Genomic DNA, 21095 nt, shown 5'->3' with positions numbered 1-21095 from the left:
GACCTAACAAAACAGATTGCCCGCATTTTCGCGGCGACGAGACTCAAATATTTAAGACCCAAGCAATCTGAATTTAAGACAATTTAATACTTTTTAAGGCCTTATTTTCATGAAAATTGATTTACGACTTTTTAAGACTTTTTAAGGACCCGCGGCCACCCTGATATACGGTCCCTTTTACGTCTTTTCCTGACCTACACGTACAAGCAACGACAACAACGACAGTAATAAGCTGTCGGAACTATGTAGCCGTCAGTTGTTTCCACTCTCATTAGTGGTCTCCCCGTGTTAGCCGAAGCTAACAATACACCGGCATTCTCCAGTTCAACTTCAAACCTGGGGCTACATCGCCTGACCAAATAACACATTGAAAAGTACATGTAGCGACATTAAACACTGCCATTTTCACTTACTTTCTAGTTCGTTTTCCAATTCGTAGTCCTGTTGTTGTTGTTTCTTCTTCCGGTGTTTCGGCAAAAACAGTCCCCGGTAATCCACTTCCGTTGTGTCTTTTTTTTATTTGCATCGTTTTTTTTATTATATGCTGCGGTGTTTTTTTTTGTTTGCTGCTGTGTTTCTTTTATTTGCAGCGGCGTTTGTTTTTATTTGCAGCGTTTTTTTTGTTTGCTGCGGTGTGTCTTTTTATTTGCAGCGTTTCTTTTATATGCAGCAGCGTTTGTTTTTATTTGCAGCAGCGTTTGTTTTTGTTTGCAGCGTTACTTTTATTTGCAGCTATGGCGGGTCTCGGCCACCGTAGTTGTGACTATATCATGAACTCCTGCAAGACTGGGTTGGTATGTTTAACAATAGCTTTTCATATATTTTCATTTCATATTTGTCTCCCTCTGCTTCCTTTACTTTAACCAGCTAGATGTCTCACTAAGATTAAAATCTGACCAACATAAAATGGTGTAACAACATTAAATAAACATAAACAAGCAAAGAAAGCAGCACAATCAATACATTTTACATTTGAATTTTCAAAAATCATCATTTGCTAGCTAAACCAAAAGGCTTCTTCAGTGTCATGTACATGGCAATACATGTGACTTAATCCTACACATCATCTAATATTTTAGATAAATACACACAGTTAAACAGTGTTTAAGCAGTGATTCTTAAAGTTAGCAACAATACGAATATCTTAAAGGAAAAAAAACTTTTGCAAGCACTGACAACAGTCATGCCTGCTCTGATTACATGTGAAAGTGACCGCACTTAACCACATTTGATTTGCCTACTTAGCGTGAGCCTCATCATGTGAGATCAGCGAGGACACTACTCGTCAGTGGGCCGGAGGAACCAGAAGGGACAGTTCCCGGCAGGATATCCACTCCTCCCACCGCTCCCAGAAGGCCATGCTTCAGCCATGTGTCCATCAACGCCGTCGGGAGGCGTCCATTTTTGAGTCCTCATGTCCTCCATCTGAGGCACCCCTGTCTCTTTGACGAGTCGTGTGACCTTTTCCCCACGTCAGGTGTCGTGCTTGGTTACGTCAGGACGGCGGCTGAGTGTCAAAATGTGGTCCTGTTTGTGTCTGTTGACTCTGTTAATGGTTTTATCCAAAGAGCACTGCTTTGGAGTGAAACAGGATCTGATATGAGATGACGGGGTGACACAGACGGGGCTGGCCTGGCTGTGTTCAACGAGGTGGCCCCGGCTCGGTGGGGAACATCCTATTAAGACGGGACACACACTGTTCATTATCAACATGGTGGAGAACAAATTCCTGGATGAATGCAAAAGAAAAAGTGTTGTTTTACATGTGTGGATGTTTGTGTGTGTGCTTGTGACATCCAAGAATAAAGAAGGGTGCTGAGAAGGTAACAAGGTCATCTTTGCATACAGAGTCCTTTGGCTCGCTCTCTTATGAACTTGAATGACCCGAATGACACCTTTGATTAATATGTAAATAAATCTGATTGGCAGTTTCAAACATAATAATATAAAATGAGCTAATTTTCCATGTGCTATAGCCTGCCGTTCCTTTCATCTGATTTCATCAAGATGTTAACAAAACAAATTCAGAAAGTATGCCACCCCATGGCCCTGCCCCCACACTCAACACACATCCCGTTTCCTTTCTCATCACTTCCCTTTAGCAGGTTCATTATGATGTTTTATTAGTCTCAAAACCCGAATGCATAAAAAAACAGGTGCATACATGTGATATGAGTGCACAGAACAGTACCCACAAGCAGAAAACCATCCTCGTGAGGGAGTATTTCTACTCTGCAGAAGAACAGAACAGTACAGTATATGAGTGGAAAATGCCTTTTTTGTGTTTTCATAAATAGGATATAGGTTTCATAAATTGTTAGAAATGAAACTGTGTTTTAATGACTCTCTGAAGTCTCCTTGGTAATATTGTCCAGATTTGAAGAAGTCTAAGTATAGTGGGTTTCTATTTAGATCTGGTTTAATGTTGTCAGTGAAATGGTCATTTTTATGTTTTCATTAGAAAAATAAAGGTTTCACAATTCTGAGAGTTGGTTTAAACAGACTTTTGCTACAATGCCTTTCACTTACACACTTCTATATATAAGTGTACATGTTAACAAGAATCAGCCACTATATATCATTCTTCCGTTTGTTCTCTCGGGCAAAAGTCAGTATTCAAAGTGACTGATCAAAGGAATGGTCTTTTTTATCCCCACCTCCAAAGTATCAAAAATCAACTTCATGAGTGAGCGAGTGTTGAACAGTTGCAAGTGCGTAGGGAGGGTTGAGTTTGCACTTGTCACAGCAGAAGTGAGCAGATATGCTTTCTTGCAAGGATACTTTTCCACTAGAGGATACTGTTCTGTCTGCTTGTAATACATACATGTGCCTGGTTTTTATGTGTGCAGGTTTTGAGACTAATTAAACACCATAGCATGCTACCTACAGAAGGTGAGCAAGCCTAAATGGTGGCTAATTTTCAAACAGAACACAACAAATACCACCAAACACACAAGCTGTTTCATGTGCGACTTGACTATCTGAATTGCAAGCTACCAGTACGGTAGCAGACACCGTGACTGACATTGAAAGTAGCAATGGCCAGGGAAATAGCCATGGCACACTTATCACATTGCTGGTGATGACTATCAGGAATCCCCTACATGGCCCTCCTCCCCTGGTCTGTCAGCAGGCAGGGGGGTGATTTTAGCTATGCCACATTGGTTCCACTGCTAGTATGACGAGCATAAAGTGTCTTCAAATTGTGATAAGTATTTCCCAATTAGAGAGCACATTATTAACGTTAATGTTTGATAATGATAAAATTTAAAGCTTGCATAAGGAATGTCATTCATTTTTGATTTTTATAAAATCAGACAGTGGATAAGTAGGCCTACATGATGTGTTGTTGAAGTTAATTCAAATGCAACACAGCCCAGAGTAGCTGCAGCAGCAGATATCCTGTCCACAAAGAAAGCAATTACAGAGCTCACGGTACAAATACATTTACAGTTATTTTCAATGAGGTGGGTCATTTTTCCACAATGCTACAGCGGAGGGTTCCCCCACTTGCCAAATCTCACTTTAACCCCTGTGCATGCATGTTCATGTGAGCGTTTCTAAAGGCACAATGGTGTACACGTTGACCTTACACCCCCCAAGAGGTTTAATATAATGCCAGACAGACAGTGTATGTCTCTCCACTGTGTCATAACCCCTTTTCTTCTCCCTCATTACTTTTCTTAGGGTGGACAAAACACATCGTGCTCACACACCATTGCCTGATCATGTTAGAGTTGACTGGGACACCAGAGCCAGCATCCACTGGCCTCCCCTGAGGCTTCTTTACCCCCTGCTGCTTCTGTACAATCACTGGAACAAGGGTCAGTCCAACAAACCCTCTGACTTTGCCTAACACACCAGATTTTCCTTTACATTAACAATGGAAATGTTACAATGCTACAAACTGGAGTGCTCTGTATCGTTATCAATATGTCATGGTTACCTGGGAAGTGCATTTAAAAAGGGTGTAACACATCAGTGTTTGTTTCAGTGCATAGCCAATCTGCAGTTTATTTGGACAGATATTTGCTCCAGTAAAACAAGTCTTAAGTGATGGTTCTGTTCCAGCATTCTGTACCTTGAAAGACCTGTTTGAAGCCTCGAACATTTGGTGTTAATAGGGCAGAACGGCAGGGTGTATTTGATAACCACAGCAGCTACAGTATGACATCCACAGCCAAACGATGGCTACCAGCTCTGCAAACAACCACCACACCCTCGATCCATTTTTATTGTATTTGAGCAGCAGTGTTATATTTCCTGGCCTCCCCTTAGCACCACACACACAGGGCACTCCAAACAAAAAATCCATAGTATCGACCCGCCAGTGTCACCACAATTACTCTTCCCAAACAGCCATTGAGGACAAATTACATCTGCACTGCCTTTTCACCCGGTCACTATGGCTGAGCAGTAGCCCCCTCACACCTCCTCCTCCTCCTCATCCTCCTCCTCCTCCTCCTCCTACTCTTCAGCCTCCCGTCTCCGTCCCTCCATTTGCCCCCTAACTGAAGTCTGTATGGAGATATTGAGAGAAGGGTCACAATGGGGGACAGGACAGCAAAGCAAAAGAGCCAGCAGCTTAGACTAAGCACAACAGAGACACTTGATGAAACATGGCTTTAACTTATCATTGATCAAACCATCTGAAGCCTTCGAGGCAGCTGCCACTAAATGTGCAACAGTTATTCTGCATGAACACTCAGTTATCAAAGCAGAGATTTTTGTTTCCCCCTACACTGACATGTAGCGTGGGCAACCAGAAAAAATTGCCTGATATTTGCATATGTCGTATTGAAATAGGTGATGTTCAAATATCATCTTCCTGCCGTCGGTGGCAGACTCAAGCTGAGAGACGCATCTTCCTCTGCACACGGGCAGGCCTCCAGTGGTGAGAGGTAATCTTGCTCTGAGGTGTGAAGAAAACCACTTCCCATGTTTACATGAATACAGAAGCCCAACGCCACAGAAAACCCTCTGGTATTGATTTTCCTGTCTGTATACACTGCCAAAATCATTTATTCACTATTGGCAGCGGCACTAGCAACAACCAGCATTTAATGCTCTTAGCTATTAGTTTCTTTGCAAGTAATCTCAGTGAACGTTGTCCCCCCTCCAACAGCAGACAGGGTGATTGAATTTTCCTGATGTTACGATGGCCCAGGAGAACATTTAAATGACTTCTGGTGCAGGTGGTGTAGACCTATACCTGGGTGTCTAAGTTTGATTCTGTTTCAGACGGTGTGTAGGTCCCTTTACTGAATCAGGATCATCAGTCACCACCCACACGCACGCACACTGCCTTTCACCTTCATCTTAAACAATGAAAAGGTCTACACTGTTTTAGCTGTCATAGCTCCAATGCCATCTACTCAGTATTTCTCCTCACAGGAGCATTTGTGTAGAACTCTTACCTCTGAGGCACATCGGTAGCTTCAGTGATATTTTCAAGTGCTGAATGACTGACTTACACACCAGATTTAAGAAATGATATTCACAAACAACCCCCCCCCCCCCCCCCCCCCCCCAAAAAAAAAGATATTTTATTTCTCCATTGGGAATAGGAATATGAAAGACATTAAAGAGCTAATAAAAAAAAGAAAGAAATACATCCTTGTTTTGGTTGGAAAACTTGGAAGCATCAAGTCATACATCAACAAAACCTCATATTCTTGAACTTGAATGATTCAAACGACAGACAATATTTTTACTATCTTAATTTTTAGAAATGGCTCATGTACATCATATTACTGGGAGACTCATATATCAAAAGGTGAATTTCAAAATTGCGTTTGCACTCCTGCTGCGTTTCAGGGGTTTTAATAAAAAAAAGAGATGACAGAAGCAAAGCGGACATTTTAAACTATTTCACAACAAAATTGTATCCAAATAAATCCAACCGCCTCCAATTCATATGACAAGCTATTATGCTCCTTCTCTAGGCCCTGCATTAATGCACAAATCTGCATTATAACACTAAAGCTCCAGCCATCAAGACTGTGTGTGTGTGTGTGTGTGTGTGTGTGTGTGTGTGTGTGTGTGTGTGTGTGTGTGTGTGTGTGTGTGTGTGTGTGTGTGTGTGTGTGAATCATTCATGCATCTGTAAGTGTGTACTTGTATGATATATGGTGATCAGTCACAGGAGGGGTTTTTACTGCGTGATTATTTCTGCTGTGACACTAACGAGCTTCGGCTGCAGATCCACTGCAGACCAATTACACTGGAGAAGAGGCTGCTTGCTTATTACAGTCAGATAATCAGCAGGTTTTACCCTCCATGTTACAGCTCCTGCTACACACATGAACATTTGATTTTTGCAGGATGTGCATGGCTGAGGGTTTGCTGCATTTATACATGTATGTGTGTAAGTCTGAGTGTATATTACAACCCTGCTATTCAGATGGACAGTGGGCTATTGTCTGTGATGCTGTGCTGTCTATATTGGGGGGCTCTAGCTTGTTGATTTATCACTCCTGCATTGTGTTGCCAGAGCTCTCCACTCGATTGTATCATTGGTGCACCAATATGCCACCTCTGCATGTGTCAAATTGCGGCCGGGCTCTGTATGAGGGATTTGTGACTGCAGGGGAACCTTGCAAACAGGAGACCTATGAGGAAGGAGAAGATGAGGGAAGAAAGAGGGATCAAAATCTCTCTGTATTCAGTGATTGGGTTATTCTAGACAGCACTGTCAGCACTTTCCACAAAGAGTTGCAGAAAACCAGGGAGGGCGGTAGGGGAGATCTTTTGATGTATACTGTACGTGTGTCTGTGAGTGTGTGTGTGTGTGTGTGTATGTGTCTGTTTGTATGTGTGTGTGTGTGCACGCAACGCACTCTAATCACCTTAATTATTTCCTCTAATTACCTGCAAACAGCTAATGAATTCCTCAGGAATCCTATCATGTTGTGTATGTGCTCACATCATCATCCGTTTTGCACGGCTGCCATTAATTTGCTCATAAACAAATACAATTAGCATAAAATGTTTCATTACAGGCTCATATATCTGGTTTAGTCTCTGGTAAGGATATGAAACAGCTGAACAACACAGAGCAAAAAAAAGGCATCATTTTGTGGCGTTCCGTGTCTCGCTTTATAAATGGTGATGAAACGAACATGGTTTAGAAAAATATTTCATGGTGTGTATGTTTGTTGTCCTTGGAGATGTTTATGTGTGCACTAGTATGCATGTTTGTGCACGTCTGTGTTTGTATTTGTATGTGGTTGTTATTTTCTTTTCGCTTTATAAATTTTCCATCCAAGGTCGAACGCAGAAGAGGGACAATGGACTTGGTCCTGGGTGGACTGATGATGAATGTGTACATTTCATGACAACAAAAGCATAATGACCTTATTCTATAATGAATGGATTCATCATTAAAAATCTCTGGCCTGCGGCAAAGTCTTTTTTGCATATTCTGATGTCACCTCCTCTCTGAGCATCACATGCATTTGTAGTCTATGCCTCTGGTGTACTCTGTGTGTGTGTGTGTGTGTCTGTGTGTGCATGTCCAAGTGTTTTTTGTATTGTTTGCGCAGTTCTGCCTGTGTGTATCCACATATGTCTGTGTGTGTGTGTGTGTGTGTGTGTGTGTGCTCTGTGCCTCTGTGGTGCACCACCAGTCCAGACATAGCAAACTACACTGCCCATTAACACAGTCAGACATGCTAGCTCCATAGACCCTGCGCCACAAGGGGTATTAAGTGGGCTGAGCCCCCTGAGTTGTATTTGTTGACCCTTCTTTTAAAGCTTTATGTATCTATAGAAAAATAACAGATACATGTGACTATTGCTTTGCTGATGTTTCAGAACCATGGACAGCGCTGTTTAATGTGTGTATTGAGTGCGTGTGCTTCACGCAACATTATAAAAAAAGTAGTGGAGACCAAAGCTAACTTGTTTACACGTTCATTACTTGGCTTGTCTGCTTAGCTGCATCTCAGGAAAGAGGATTGATAGCAGAAAGTGGTTTTGCAAGAAAAAATAAAACAGTGAAGGCCAGTAGCCCCAACAGCAGAAATGATAGCCGAGACTGAGCTACTCCAGTAGCAATGTGAATTAATATATATATATCCTCATGCTTTTGTTATTTAGGCTTTCTGAGGTTTTTGCCTGGTGAAATCAATTCATTTTATTTAATTTTTTCAAAATGTTTTAACAGCCCTCTTAGTCCTGGCACAAGGCCTGTAGCTCCGACGGACTGGTGTTCAGGCTTGTCACAGACATGTTTTAGAAATTAGTTTGTTTATGTAATTAATTACATTATGATTACAGAGTGTTTATATAGCCTCTTTTCGTCAGATAATTCGAGATGAAATCTTCTGAATGACTACACAATGTCACCAAAGCCAGTTGTGAGAAACCATGTTATTATCAAATGATATGTAACTGTATTGTGTAAGTTCATTAAAAGTCTGATTTTATGAATAACTTCTTTGTTTTGTCTGAATTCTTATATCAGCTGTGCTAATGATATTTCATGGCAGCTCTTTCACAGCTCTTGTCTGGACAGTGATATTTCTTTGATGGCCACAAAAGGCCAAAGTCTGCTGTAGCCTATTTTAAAACTCAATTGTATCAGATTTAAACAATTTAAATGGTGAGAGATATGTATTACACAAGAAAGCCATTTATTATCCAACAACAATTCACTCCCACTCCATCTTTGACCCTCTACTTTGACTTCTCACAAAGATATGTTTAATGACTCCACAAACGCAGTGATTGATTGACAGTGGTCAATTATCAGTGCCTCTCTGTGCTGTATTGATCCACAGACGAGATCAGTATCTTTCTCTAGCTCGCTGTCCTGCAGGTCATGTAACATGCTCTGACCCTGCCATGGATACAAATGGCACATACATCTCCTGAACCACTCCAAATGTCACCTGTCAGACTGGAACAGAGGGAACAGGGGGGCAGAGAATGGTTTGGGGTAAACACGCACTTAAGTATACACTACCGTCAGGGTAAAAGATCACAAAGCTGAAGAGTTATCTCTTGTTATAAAATGGCGATTATGTCATTTGACAGGATTGCTGTTTGCATCTTGCTCCTCTTGTTGGGGGAACTGACTTGTCCGCTCCACTAGGTCTACCCTGCAGGCATAAAAGCACTTGACCTGAATAACCCTGTCACAAAGTAAAAAACTAAATTAGAATATTTAACACTTAGCATCACTATTAGTGAGCCAGCCACTGCATTCGGTATTTCACAGATAAAGAAGCCCTCTGAATTTAGAAGCCACAACAAGCACTGTACAGCAATGAGCGAGGAAGCAGTGGAGTCCAGGTGCCAAGATGAGAATTCAGAGCTTCCCCTCTGTCTATAGTCAGGTGGGATGACAGGGGCGAGTGCTGGTTGGTGGCTCTCCGGCAGCTCTGACAGCCTGTCACAGGGAGATCACTGCCACATGCCTGTCTGTCCACAACGCTGACGGCTGACCCGTCCAACACGGCCCGGCCCGCTGGTCATGCCATCCCTGTCTGCTGTTGGACGTCTCTGACAGCTGACAAGACACCTGGGACTCAGCAGGCAGGGGCCAGAGCACTGCTACCTGTATAGACATCAGGATTTACTGCTGCCAAAGAAAAGAGTGTGGAGGAGGAGGAGGCGGAGGACAGGAGAGCATGCATACATTTTCAAAAGGATCACATACTGTAGTTGCTAAAGTCTATTATCATTAAAACAATAGGGACTTATCTCCAATTAGTAAGTCTTTGTCGTCAGTTGTTGTGTAAACATAGATGCACAGCACTGTTAATACAGGATATCCTGTCTTTTGACAAAAAGCTGGTGTGCGTGTGTGTATGTGTCTAAATGTGCTTTGTTTGTGTGTGCGCGCGTTACATTTCTCACAGCACAACTCCCTTTAGATGTGGAGACAAAGGAGGCTGGCGGCTAGAGTCTCGGCTGCTGAAACATATGGGCCATGTCATTTATCACGTCTGCTGGTGAAGGAATGAGAGCCCATCAGTGGCCTGGCATTGATCCCTGTACGGGCCAGCCATTGTTTCCAGCAGCACCTGGTGGAGTTCTGTCTGCAGTAATGGGGAGAGGAAAAGGAGACACACAACAAGAGGAGAGGATTAGTTTGGAAAGAGAGGCGTTAATATTTTTTGCTACTACTTTTTTTAGAAGCAGTATTTGAAACAATCAATGCTGATGTGAGTCTGTTTTTGGAGTTATGGCTTCTCTGTTTTTTTCCTGTGTGGTTATGTTTTGGTAAAGTGAATGAAATAAGTGGTTCCATTTCAATATGAAAAGTTGAAGATACATGCTGAACTCTCTTCCTCTTCTCCTTCTATGACATGCATGGGTGCTAGAACTGTGAAATCCATGACTTATACAGAAAAGATTATGTAATGCCATTAAATAATCTTTTTCTGCATAAGTCATTGTGTGCACACTTTCCAGTTTGTTTTTTGTTCCCATTAAAAGACCTCAGAGTACATCTTTTTGATACCACTTTGTGTCAAATCCTTTTGACTTATACATCAGCTTTCAAGCAAAAAGATGTGTAAAAAGAAAAAGAAATACAATAATTAAAAAAACACATTTAAAGGTTTAGTTTTGTGCAGTGCAATAAGGAATAGTTATTAAATCAAGAGTAAATAATGAAGTAGCACATTCAAAAAAGAAAGAAAAATATATGATATAAGAATTAAAATGCTTTGCTAGGCTGTTTGCCCTCCTGTACCAAAAAAAATATGAAGCCCACATGAATAGAAGTTATATACTAATGTCTGGAGCTCTAAAGAGAAGCTGTTATATTTTCACCTGGCTTTGTTAAAAACACATTTGCTTACTCAGCATTGTTTGTCTGCAGTAATTCATCACACAGGCTTTGAGCTATTGATGGAGCCAGCATCCGTTAGCAGGCCCCTGTCAATGATTCACTCACTAAGCCCATCTGTCAGGCGCTCTCTGCTTTCCTCTCTTCCTCGCCACTGCTGCTGTTCACAGCTCAACCATCCTCTTCCTCAATGATGGATGGATGGAGTCCTTGACATCCTCAAATGGCCACATTCAACACAAGAACGCCTCACAGATTCACTTGCTGTTATGTAATCCCCACAAATATTCCATCAATTATAGTCTCAAAGTCACCTGTAGCGCAGAAAGGAAAACCCATTTACAACTTTTGAAAAGAAAGGCTGAGTGGGAAGGTGATTTTTGGAGGTGATTGGTAACTATTTGAGTATTCACAGCTTAGCAGTGGGCAGTGATCAATAAATCAACTGCTCACAGTATCCATCACCATTGTGCCTTTAAATGCTCCCAATACAGTCAATGATAAAGTGTGGCCAGCACATTTCTGGGAGGTTGTGTGGTGCATCCTTGCACAGTGTAGAGCACTGAGGCACACAGGGAGGGGATGAAGTATCTAACTGTCTGCAGTCTAAAAGGAAACCTGAGGATCTTGATGTGAGCACAGTTCAACAGCGTGAGTCAGTGCTCAGGTGTGGCAAAGAGTGCCATCTGTGGGTGGATGGGAAGAACTGCATGATGGGATTGTGTGAAACAAAACAGACTACCATAGTTCTGATATGCAAAAAACTAAATCACCCTACATCTTACCATAAAGTATATTTACTAACATTTAATAACATAGAGCTTTCGATTATATTACATGATCTTCATCAACAAAAGGAGTTTTTCCATTTGTTGTGGAACGGTACATGTTCAAATTTCACAGTTGTCTTGAACACTTAAATAATAGTAATACATTTAATTTGTACCACAATTTAAATTCAAAGCAAATCTTTGTGTCCATGTTGGCTTGAAAATCTTTCAAAGTTAGGGTTAGGGTTAGGGTTAGTTTATTTTTGACCCTTGGAAACAACATTTCAGAAAACAATCTCCCCACAAGGTCCATTTATTTGTTGACTTATTTGCCATCTATCACCTCACAGGTATCCAGCTTGAGGGGAAAATGTTTGCTTTTTTATATCTGATTTAAAATGTGTGTGATTTCAGCTGTTTATCTCCCGCACAAATCCTTAAAAATAAGTTTGTTTAACCCCTTTTTTAATGTCTCTCCTTACATTCTTCTGTCTTTTACCTGTTAGTTCTAGAATACTCTATCCTAAAATAATAACCATACACAAAAGCTTCTGCTTCCTGTTGCAGAGACAACATCCTGAGAAGGGTATCCATGTTGGAATTGATTTTTCATTTGCCCCATCCCTCCATCTACCATCTGTCACCTGCCCTTGTGAGAATCTGTGAAAGTGTGAATTCCCATTACATGAAAAGAACAGGGGTCCTCTTCCAGTTTTGTGCAGTAAACCACACAGACTTGCTCTGTAAAGCAATCCCACATTCAGCACAATGTTAAATACAGTAAAGGCAGGTAGGGGCAGCCAATCCTCTCAGTGGTGGTCTTATTTTGTTAACAGTGTCCCAGAACCAGTGGGATAATGATTTATTGATGTTAACATGCTCCACGTGACACATTTAAGAACCATGTCAGACTGTCTTGAACAAAAACAGGTTTCTCTTACATCCATTTAGGAACAAAAGGCTGTAAGTGAGGTGTAGCATAGTCGCTGCATCTCCAGCTGTGTAGAAATCACGGCAGCTTTCAGTCACCCTCCGAGAGGCCGGGCCCTCAGTGGTGACCCCCTCACATCAAAGTTGACTGCTCATGTCCTGTCTGCACGCCAAGTTGTCGGGCGAGCTGTGTCGCTCTGTCACAAGACATGTCCCACATTTGCAGCGGCCATCGTTGGCCAGCAGGATGAGAGCGTCTGTCAGGAGAGCTGACACGCATGCCACTTTACTGGGCGACTGACAGAGGGCTACGCCACACTGTCACTTCTCCCAGATCTATGGCCTCAGGATAAACACACACAGAGTCACGCACACACATACACATACACACATACATACACACACACACGTTAATAACACAAGAGTAAACAGAGCTGGAATCTGTGACTGACTGACTGACAGTCTGACTGGATGACCGGCCAGAGCTGAGGAAGCTGGAGCTCTGTGTCAGCCCTCATTCTTACAATCTCCAGCTGTCACATCAAACACTCTGCTCCTGTGTTGCTCCGCCTCTAGATTCAGCCCCACCACCACCACCACCACCACCAACAACAACTCTCCCCCCACAATCCCGCCATCTTCACTGAGACCTTATCAGAAATGTATCCTGTGGTTGAAAAGGACACACAGACACACTGTATCATCCATTCTGGTAGTGCCTGAATAAATAATGCTGCTGCCACTCTGTTGAAGGTGTACTTTAGTAATTTGTTATTAAGTGATCACAAACTTGATGTCATACTTTATTTAGACCCTTTTTTTACAGTGTAGGGTGTTTGTGGGGACATTTATGCAATCTAACATGACTAACTGAAGATGCCTGAGGAACAACATCTAGTGTCTTTGAGTTCAGACACTTATTCCCCATGTGGTGTTTTTTGCAGTGGTGGAAGTAAGACTATATTTCTTTATACTTCTGTTTGACTACACGTCAGAGAGAAACTGTATATTTGTCTCTGTTATATTCATCTGAGAGCTGTAATTAATAGTTATTTTTCAGTTTAAGATTTAACATTAAAAACAACACAGAGGAGTCTTTAAAATAGTCTCTTGTTGGGGCCCCTTGTGATGTTTGTGAAGTCTATGAGTTATTATCAATACTACCATAAAGAATGATCTCCCCTTTAAACCTCTCAGAAAAATGAATACTATTTTGTGTAGCAGGAATTTTTTTTCTTATTTCCTACCACATTAATCATCTCACGATCCCCCCACCATTTATTTTGTTGTAATCCTTTGGAGGGAGTTCGACCCCTAGATTAGGAACAACAAAAAGAAACCTAACTGTCTATAAAGTATTTATAACTAGCTCTGCCTCAAATACAACAGTAAAATGTTACACATTCATCAATGCATACATAGTAACAATCTAATATTGTAATATATATTAATGTTAGTCACAAAGATCATTTTTCTGAATTATTTACTTTTACTTTTCATATTTTAAGTACATTCTGATGACAATACATCTATACTACTTTTTGAATACATGACATTTATTTGTAATGGGATATCTTTACTGTGTTGCACTGGTGCTTTTAATAAAAGTCTCCCTCCACTCAAAAGTGTGTTTTCTTCTTGCTCTGCCAGTTGGGGTGTTTGAGCTTCACTGTGCAGAATGATGTATGTGCAGAGTTTGACACTATAGAGCTGTTTGCATTCATCTGCTGAAAGTGGAAAGTTTCTTTGTTTATTGAAAATCTTATTTTAAGGAGCAGCCCCATGAATATGATATGTGAGAGCACAATATTTTGCCAATCCAGGTCCAATATTCATCTTACACAAGTGTGATGTGGAAACTTAAAGCCTCCAGTGTACGAACACTAAGAATGGACTTATAGAATGGACAGTGAAGTAGGGGATATCTTTTGTCCAACTGTTAAACATTTAAAATGAAAAATATCATTATATTGATAGATTCTGAAATTTATAATTTTAAGGATTTTAATATGTTAATATATTTTTTTTATGGAAAAATCTTATCATACACACATCATTGTTCCCAACGGAGTATTTTTATATGTCTTAATACATCCCCTACATGTCTGAAGGGGATTTTGATGTAAAAGATCCAGACACTTGTATTTTGATGATAATAGACACATTGGTCCAACTGAGTTGAGATATGATGACTATAAAGCTCAAAGTACATGATGAACATCTTTTTTTATTCAGTAGTGTTTGTTTCACTCATTAATTCAGATTTTGTCTATCTCACCTCTTCTCTTTATCCTGAACACCTCTCTTTCTGTACTACTCAGAGTCATCTGCAGAAGTTTTCAGATGGCTCTGCAGTTGTGGGGTATGTCAGTGGTGGACAGGAGGCAAAGTACAGAGCCATGTGGCATGGTGTGGGAATAACCACCTGATCCTGAATGTGGCCAAGAGCAAGGAGATGATTGTGGATTGTAAGAGGACCAGGTCAAGGATAAACACCATCATTAAAATTCTTGGAGGGGAAGTGGAGGTGGTCGAGAGATAGACATCCTGAAGTCCACCTTGAATGCACTGGAAGTGCAACACAGAGGCTGTCTGCATGAATGGAAAGAGCAGAGTCTACTTATTGAGGAAGCCTAAAGTTCTTTAATGTGTGTAGTAAGATGCTGTAAATCTTCTACTTGTCTGTTGCAAGTGCCTTATTCTTTGATGCTATCTGCTGGGGCAGCAGTATCAGAGAGAAGGACCCAACAAACCGAACAAACTAAGGAGGAAGGCTGGCTCTGTGCTGGGGACTCCTCTGGGTTCACTGGAGCTGGTTGTGGAGAGGAAGAGGCTGCATCAATGCTTATACATCATGGAGAACATCACACATTTCCTCCATGACCTGCTGATCAAACTGCAGTCATTCCTGCCAGCTGCCGTCAGACTGTACAATGCCTCTGACTGCTCACCTGGACTTCTGTTTTGTTGCATTATCCATCACATCTGTCATATTCACAATATTTTTATATTTTCTATTTGAGTCCTTTTCTTAGCCTTTTTTGCCTCTTTGTTTTTGTATTTTGATGTGATTTATGCTGGGTGGCTGTGATGGCACTTTGATTTTCCTTTGTGATAAATAAAGTACTTATCTGTCTTATTTATCCATCTGTCAATCCTGTGAAAATGCCCCTCCGGTACTTTTGCAGTTTGCTGTTGTCTACCATGCGGCTGCATATAGACTTACAGTGTCCTCCAGAGGCTGAAACGTGAATTACATCCACTGAAAAAGATCAATAATGGCAGGATGTTTCAAGGTAATTTTGCTGAGAGCAATGTTAACATGCTCTCATATAGAAGGAAGCTGTAAAATGTGTTGGCCGGCTACACTTGGAGTCTAAGACCTTGCTCGGAGCTGCTGATAATGAGGGAAAGGTGAGAATGTTTCACTTTTCCCATTCAGATTTATCCTGGTGTTTCCTGGAATTCTGTCTTGGAATTTAAAATAAAATTGTATTTATCTAAAGCTAACAGCTATGCACTCATACAGTGTAGATGGTACCTAACTATGTGTTCTATGTAGGTAGAAAATTCTGCAGTGAGTGAAATGTGTGATCAAGTAGCTCAGGCATTTTAATTTATACTAATCATGCCTACAGTAGGTGTGCTACTTTTAATAACTGGAATGATTTTTAGAACTAAACTGTAATTTATACCATGCGATAGCCATGAACTCGTTCAAGGATCCTTAGATCCCGTTGTGGGAAATCCCACTTGTGCACTGCAGAGATAAACTGTACATCTTAAGTAATGAACAATTGTTGGCATCAAATGTGGTGCCAGAAGCTTGCCAATAGGTGGCAGTATGCATTCATGCAACACATATTGAGCATGAGCCTGAATCAAAGGCAGATAATTTAGTAATAATATTAATAACCACATAGAGAAGCAGATGTACTTTGGCATGAATATAGTGATGATCTTTGTGCTAACACAGAGAAAGCTGCTATTTCTTATGTATACTACACCAAGATTCATGAATACCAAATGGCTAAATGTGAAGGTTCTTAAAAATCTACAGAGAGTTGAAACCATCCTCTTAGCCGCCCATGTCTCTTTGTATGATACATTATGTAGGTGTGTAGAAAGACTAGATGCAGACATCAAGAACATCAGCTGCGTGCAGCAGCTCTGTCTGCTTCCCCAGCGGCTGGCTCCAGTGTCACAGCTGTTTAACTCCAGTAATACTGGCCAATTAAGTATGGTGTAGGGCAGCCTGTTGGGACCCCCCATGCTTTTGAGTTCACGCTGGAGACTCCCAGAAGCTCAGGTCAGAAGGCTACAGGCTCTGGACATAAATGATTAATCCTGAAATTGACTTTGTTCTTCCCATCAGAGCCTCTTGTTGCTGGTAATACTTGACTGAACAAGACACGAACAGCTGTTTCAGTTTATTTCTGTCATGAATTCTGTCCTTCTAATCACTGCCAGAATGAAGGTAGACACATAAAGTGGAAAAACACAGTATTATCCATATGTAGATAATACAAAAGACATCTTGCTTTGCTTTGTGTCTGCTGAGAATTTTGACTGAAAAAAGAACAACAAAACCCCAGCCTGACCGACATTTGATGATGAAAGTTGGCTTGAACTTCAAAAACGGGAGATTTGATGATTACTAATGTGAACTTGTGTTTGAACAAGATCAAGCTCGAACTATTATCAAAGATATTCATTTATTTTAAAAGGAAATAGATAATACAAATGAAACAAAATCATTTTGTCACATAAACGATCTGATGAATCATTAAAAGCAAAAAGAATCCCGGCCCGTTCTCTCATAGGAAATTCATTTGCCTTCTTACTTGCAGACATTACTCTTATGAGTTTTATGACATGAATAGTTTTGACACAGGGAGCTTTCAAAAGTGCTTTCTGTGGAGTAAATACTGTACAGTGCAATGCCAAGTAAACAATACATCACATCTGTTCATTCATTTTATATCAAAGAACTTAAATGTTCAAAGTTTCATCAATACAGTACATTTATAGCAGACTTCACATAGACCCTGGGCAGCCTCCCAGTCTCAAAGTATTTCACATTTAATTATCTCCCTTTGGAATTCCACCACCACCCTCTGATTAGTGTTGCTTTTTCGCAACCTTCAGTTCTGTTTCTCCGAGTGCCTCACCCACTCTTCTCACAGTTCAGCTGCCCTCTGCTCTCCTTCAGTTTGTCTCTCTGGCCCTCCGGGGTCTTGGAGTCTCCTCTCAAATCGCTAAGCACAGCTCGGAGGGTTTTGAACCTGTCCAGTCGGCTGCTCTGGCCCCCCTGAAGCCTGACCTCTGAACCCTGAGATGCACTGAGGGAGCTTAGGGAGCGCACCGCTGCCAGGCCACGTTCCTTTCCAGAGGGACGACGTGGTGTGGTCATGGTACCGAGATCCCCTGGGTGCTCCATGTCCCTGATGACCTCACACAGGTAGCGGGCCAAGTCCTGGCTGGAGAAGGACAGGGTTTTCTGGGAGCGGCGGAAGGTCAGAGGGGATGGCAGGGTTTCGGTCTCTGAGGGTGGGATGGCCAGACGCAGGGCGATAGCTGCACTGCCGTTCCCATTAGACATCCCCTTCTTGTTGTTGTCCTGGGGAAGCTTAGTCTGCGGGTAGGAGATGATGCTTTGTGGATAGCTGTATCGAAGTGACTGTGCCGGGCTAGGCTGGAGGGAGCGCTGCAGCTCCACCATATTAAAGGCATTCTGAGAAAAAGGCCAACACAGAGAAAGGCAAGGAATGAAATGGGGAGGGAGGACAGTAAAGACGAAAAGAGAACATTTTTTCTACCTCCCATGTTATCTTATCTTTTTTGGAATTTAAGAGATAATTAGAAAACAACATTGCCTCATGACACCAATCTGTGCCTAGAGCAGTGTAGCTCAGCTAATGCGTCTGCTAGCAAATGGAAAAATTTCCTCAGACGAAGATCCAACATGTAGGAAGAGATGTTGGCAACAACAGCACCATTGATTAGCCAAGTAATTAATTATCTGATTGCAAAAGGAGGCAAACTGCTATTACCAGCCCTATTAAAATAGAGGCATTAATGGCTATTGCTGTCTACTTGCTTAATTTCAGTTAATTGACTAACATTCCCACATCTCCAGGGAACTACAATGGTGTTTGTTTGTGCCTTGAAATGAAAACCAAATAGGCCAATCAAATGCTACTCCTTATTGTCCTTTCTTAGGTTTATTATTTTACCTACATCTTGTTTTATAGGTCCTGTTTATAGTATGTATACTGTATAATATTTAAAATACATAACCATGTGTTTAGAGCTCCATTTACTTTCCCTGCCTGTCTAAATATGAGCATGTGTGTTTTGTCCTCTGATGTCATACCTGGTCCTGCTCCCCTCCACCCTCCTCGTCGTAGTTGAGCACATTTTCTCGGATGTCCTCCCACTCGCCATGGTGCGCAGACACATGGTACACACCCTCCTTTAGGCCCTTGTGTCTCCGCCAGCAGGAGTATAGGAACAGGCCCAGCATCAACACTGAGGGGTGCCAGAGAGCAGGTTAACACAGCAGGAGCCCTCTCACATAATTAAACTGAGACTCTGAGCAGAAAACATATCTTGGGGTGTAAATGTAATTGACATTGTGAGCGGAAAGTAATGATAGAAACACTGGAATACCAGTAAATACTACACTGGTTATGTGAATACATGTATTTTTCATAAAACACCCAGCATCCTTCTACATAAGCAGGTAAAGAAGACAAATCATATTTGACTATCAGTTGATTTTGAATTTCATTGATTTATGCTGTAAAGTCTATGAATTCCAGTGAATGTACAGTGAAGACATACTAATAGAACATACATGAAAGTGGAGGCACCACCTTTCCAAATATTCTCTTTGATGTTGCCTCTCTGTTTCCTGTCTTATCAAAGACCGCAGTTCCTTGGAAACCTATTAACTGAATTTGTACTCCTCCCAGCTTAAACTCAAAGCCTCAGTGGTTCGTCTGAATGTGGAGAGAGGAATGCTGCTGGAGCCAAAAGCAAAGGTCCTAAAGCATACACATCAATCACAGCTATTGTGCGCTGAATTATACAACATGCTGGACTGACCTTTAAAGTCCATTAATCTCAACCAATATTTTTCTCCCATCTGCCATCCCTCTTTCTCTTTTCCCCATCTTTGCTATCTGTTTTTACTAGTTCACACTTTGACTCTCTTTCTTTTTTATCTCTATTATTCTTTTTTTTTTTTTTGTCTTTCCTCATTGGAGCTTCCCTTTGTCTCCCCTCCCTCGTTAAGTCTCTCAGTGTTCCTATTTTTCAGTCCCTCTCTGGCCTCTGTCTGGCCTCAGCTTTTATCTCACACACTAGATGGAATCCATTTCAACTGGAATAGTTTATATGGTGCGTGCTAAGTATCAGTTTAATTGGAAATCTTCTGAGAAATGCGGCATAATCACATTAGTCTGAATTTTTAAAGTAATTGCTTCGAAAGAGAATAATGCACCAACAGCTCTTTGGGGTCACACTAACAGGCAGGTATTCTTAAACAAAGACAGAACAACAACTCCCCAAGAGCTAATCTTCACCAAAACAAAGTGTTATCTCAATTAAAAATCATCATCATCTCTATTTATTCACTACCTGGAATATCATCTTTATATTCTGCTCTCATATCAGATAGAAAAAAAGGGATTGGAAGCTTCCCCCCTAAATCTGTAGCCGGCCACCCCTCAGTATGGACTGGAGAAAGAGAGAGCTGTATTGATCGACTGACCCAACTCCTTCACTGCTGTGCTGGAGAATCTCACTGAAAACACCAGAATCTTGATGAGGCCTGGCGCCAATGAGATGCCAGCCCTCCCTCTCACCTCCAGAATTACCTGCAGGCCTACACTCACCTCAACCCTCAACATGACCTGAGCTAATATTAAATACATCTCTGTGGGGTGGCAGTTCAATACACACAGTGCAGAGGGGCCAAAGCACAACTCCTTGACCACAAATGCACACAATTAGACACAGGTTCATACACAACATATACACACAGGTTGCCTGTGCCTTGCACCAACTCAAGCTGTTAGTGGCTGCAGGGGTGTGTGTATGTGTGTGTGTGTGTGTGTGCGTGGGTGTGCAGTGGAGTGAAGCTACACTCCGGTGAGATCAATATCACTCAGGGTAGAGAACAAACATCACAGTCATTCATCAATCCATAATGCTGCTGCCTCTTTGGCCTCTAAGCGTTACTATGAACAGGGTATTATGATGTTAGCCTGGGCTGAACTGTGCATTATGAATGAGTGTTGAGTAAACAGCTAGGTAAAACACAGCTTGATCAAAACACTTAACTCTTTTGCTGTGGTTCCAGTTTGAGGTTAATGAGGAGAAATGAACAGTGAGACAGAATGAATTAGCAATGGAAAGTTGGGGAAGAGAAAACTGACCAATGAGAAGAAGGGAATGAGACAGGTGAGAGATGGTGAAGAGTTGGAAAAAAATGATTTATTTATAAATCCGTCAGGGAATAAAAAATACAGGCACTTTACATGATCACTTGGCATCCAAATCCCACATGAGAAGCTATTTTCTTCTGT

General features: G+C 41.4%; 1 protein-coding gene across 1 annotated transcript in view; it reads right to left on the bottom strand.

The window, feature by feature from the left end:
* Window positions 1-17668: 17668 nt before the first annotated feature.
* Window positions 17669-21095, bottom strand: part of LOC128358824 (neural-cadherin-like) — a 93383-nt gene continuing 89956 nt past the window's right edge. Inside the window, exons 32-33 of the mRNA XM_053319218.1 lie at window positions 18878-19032; window positions 17669-18235 (exon numbers count right to left, since the gene is read on the bottom strand). Of these exons, the coding sequence (XP_053175193.1) occupies window positions 17669-18235; window positions 18878-19032 (722 nt within the window). The remainder of the gene's footprint in view (window positions 18236-18877; window positions 19033-21095) is intronic.

Source organism: Scomber japonicus, chromosome 5 (genome assembly GCF_027409825.1).
Source record: "Scomber japonicus isolate fScoJap1 chromosome 5, fScoJap1.pri, whole genome shotgun sequence".
In the NCBI taxonomy this organism is placed as follows: domain Eukaryota; kingdom Metazoa; phylum Chordata; class Actinopteri; order Scombriformes; family Scombridae; genus Scomber; species Scomber japonicus.
Note: the sequence above shows the minus strand (reverse complement) of the source record. Positions and strands in the feature narration are given on the sequence as shown.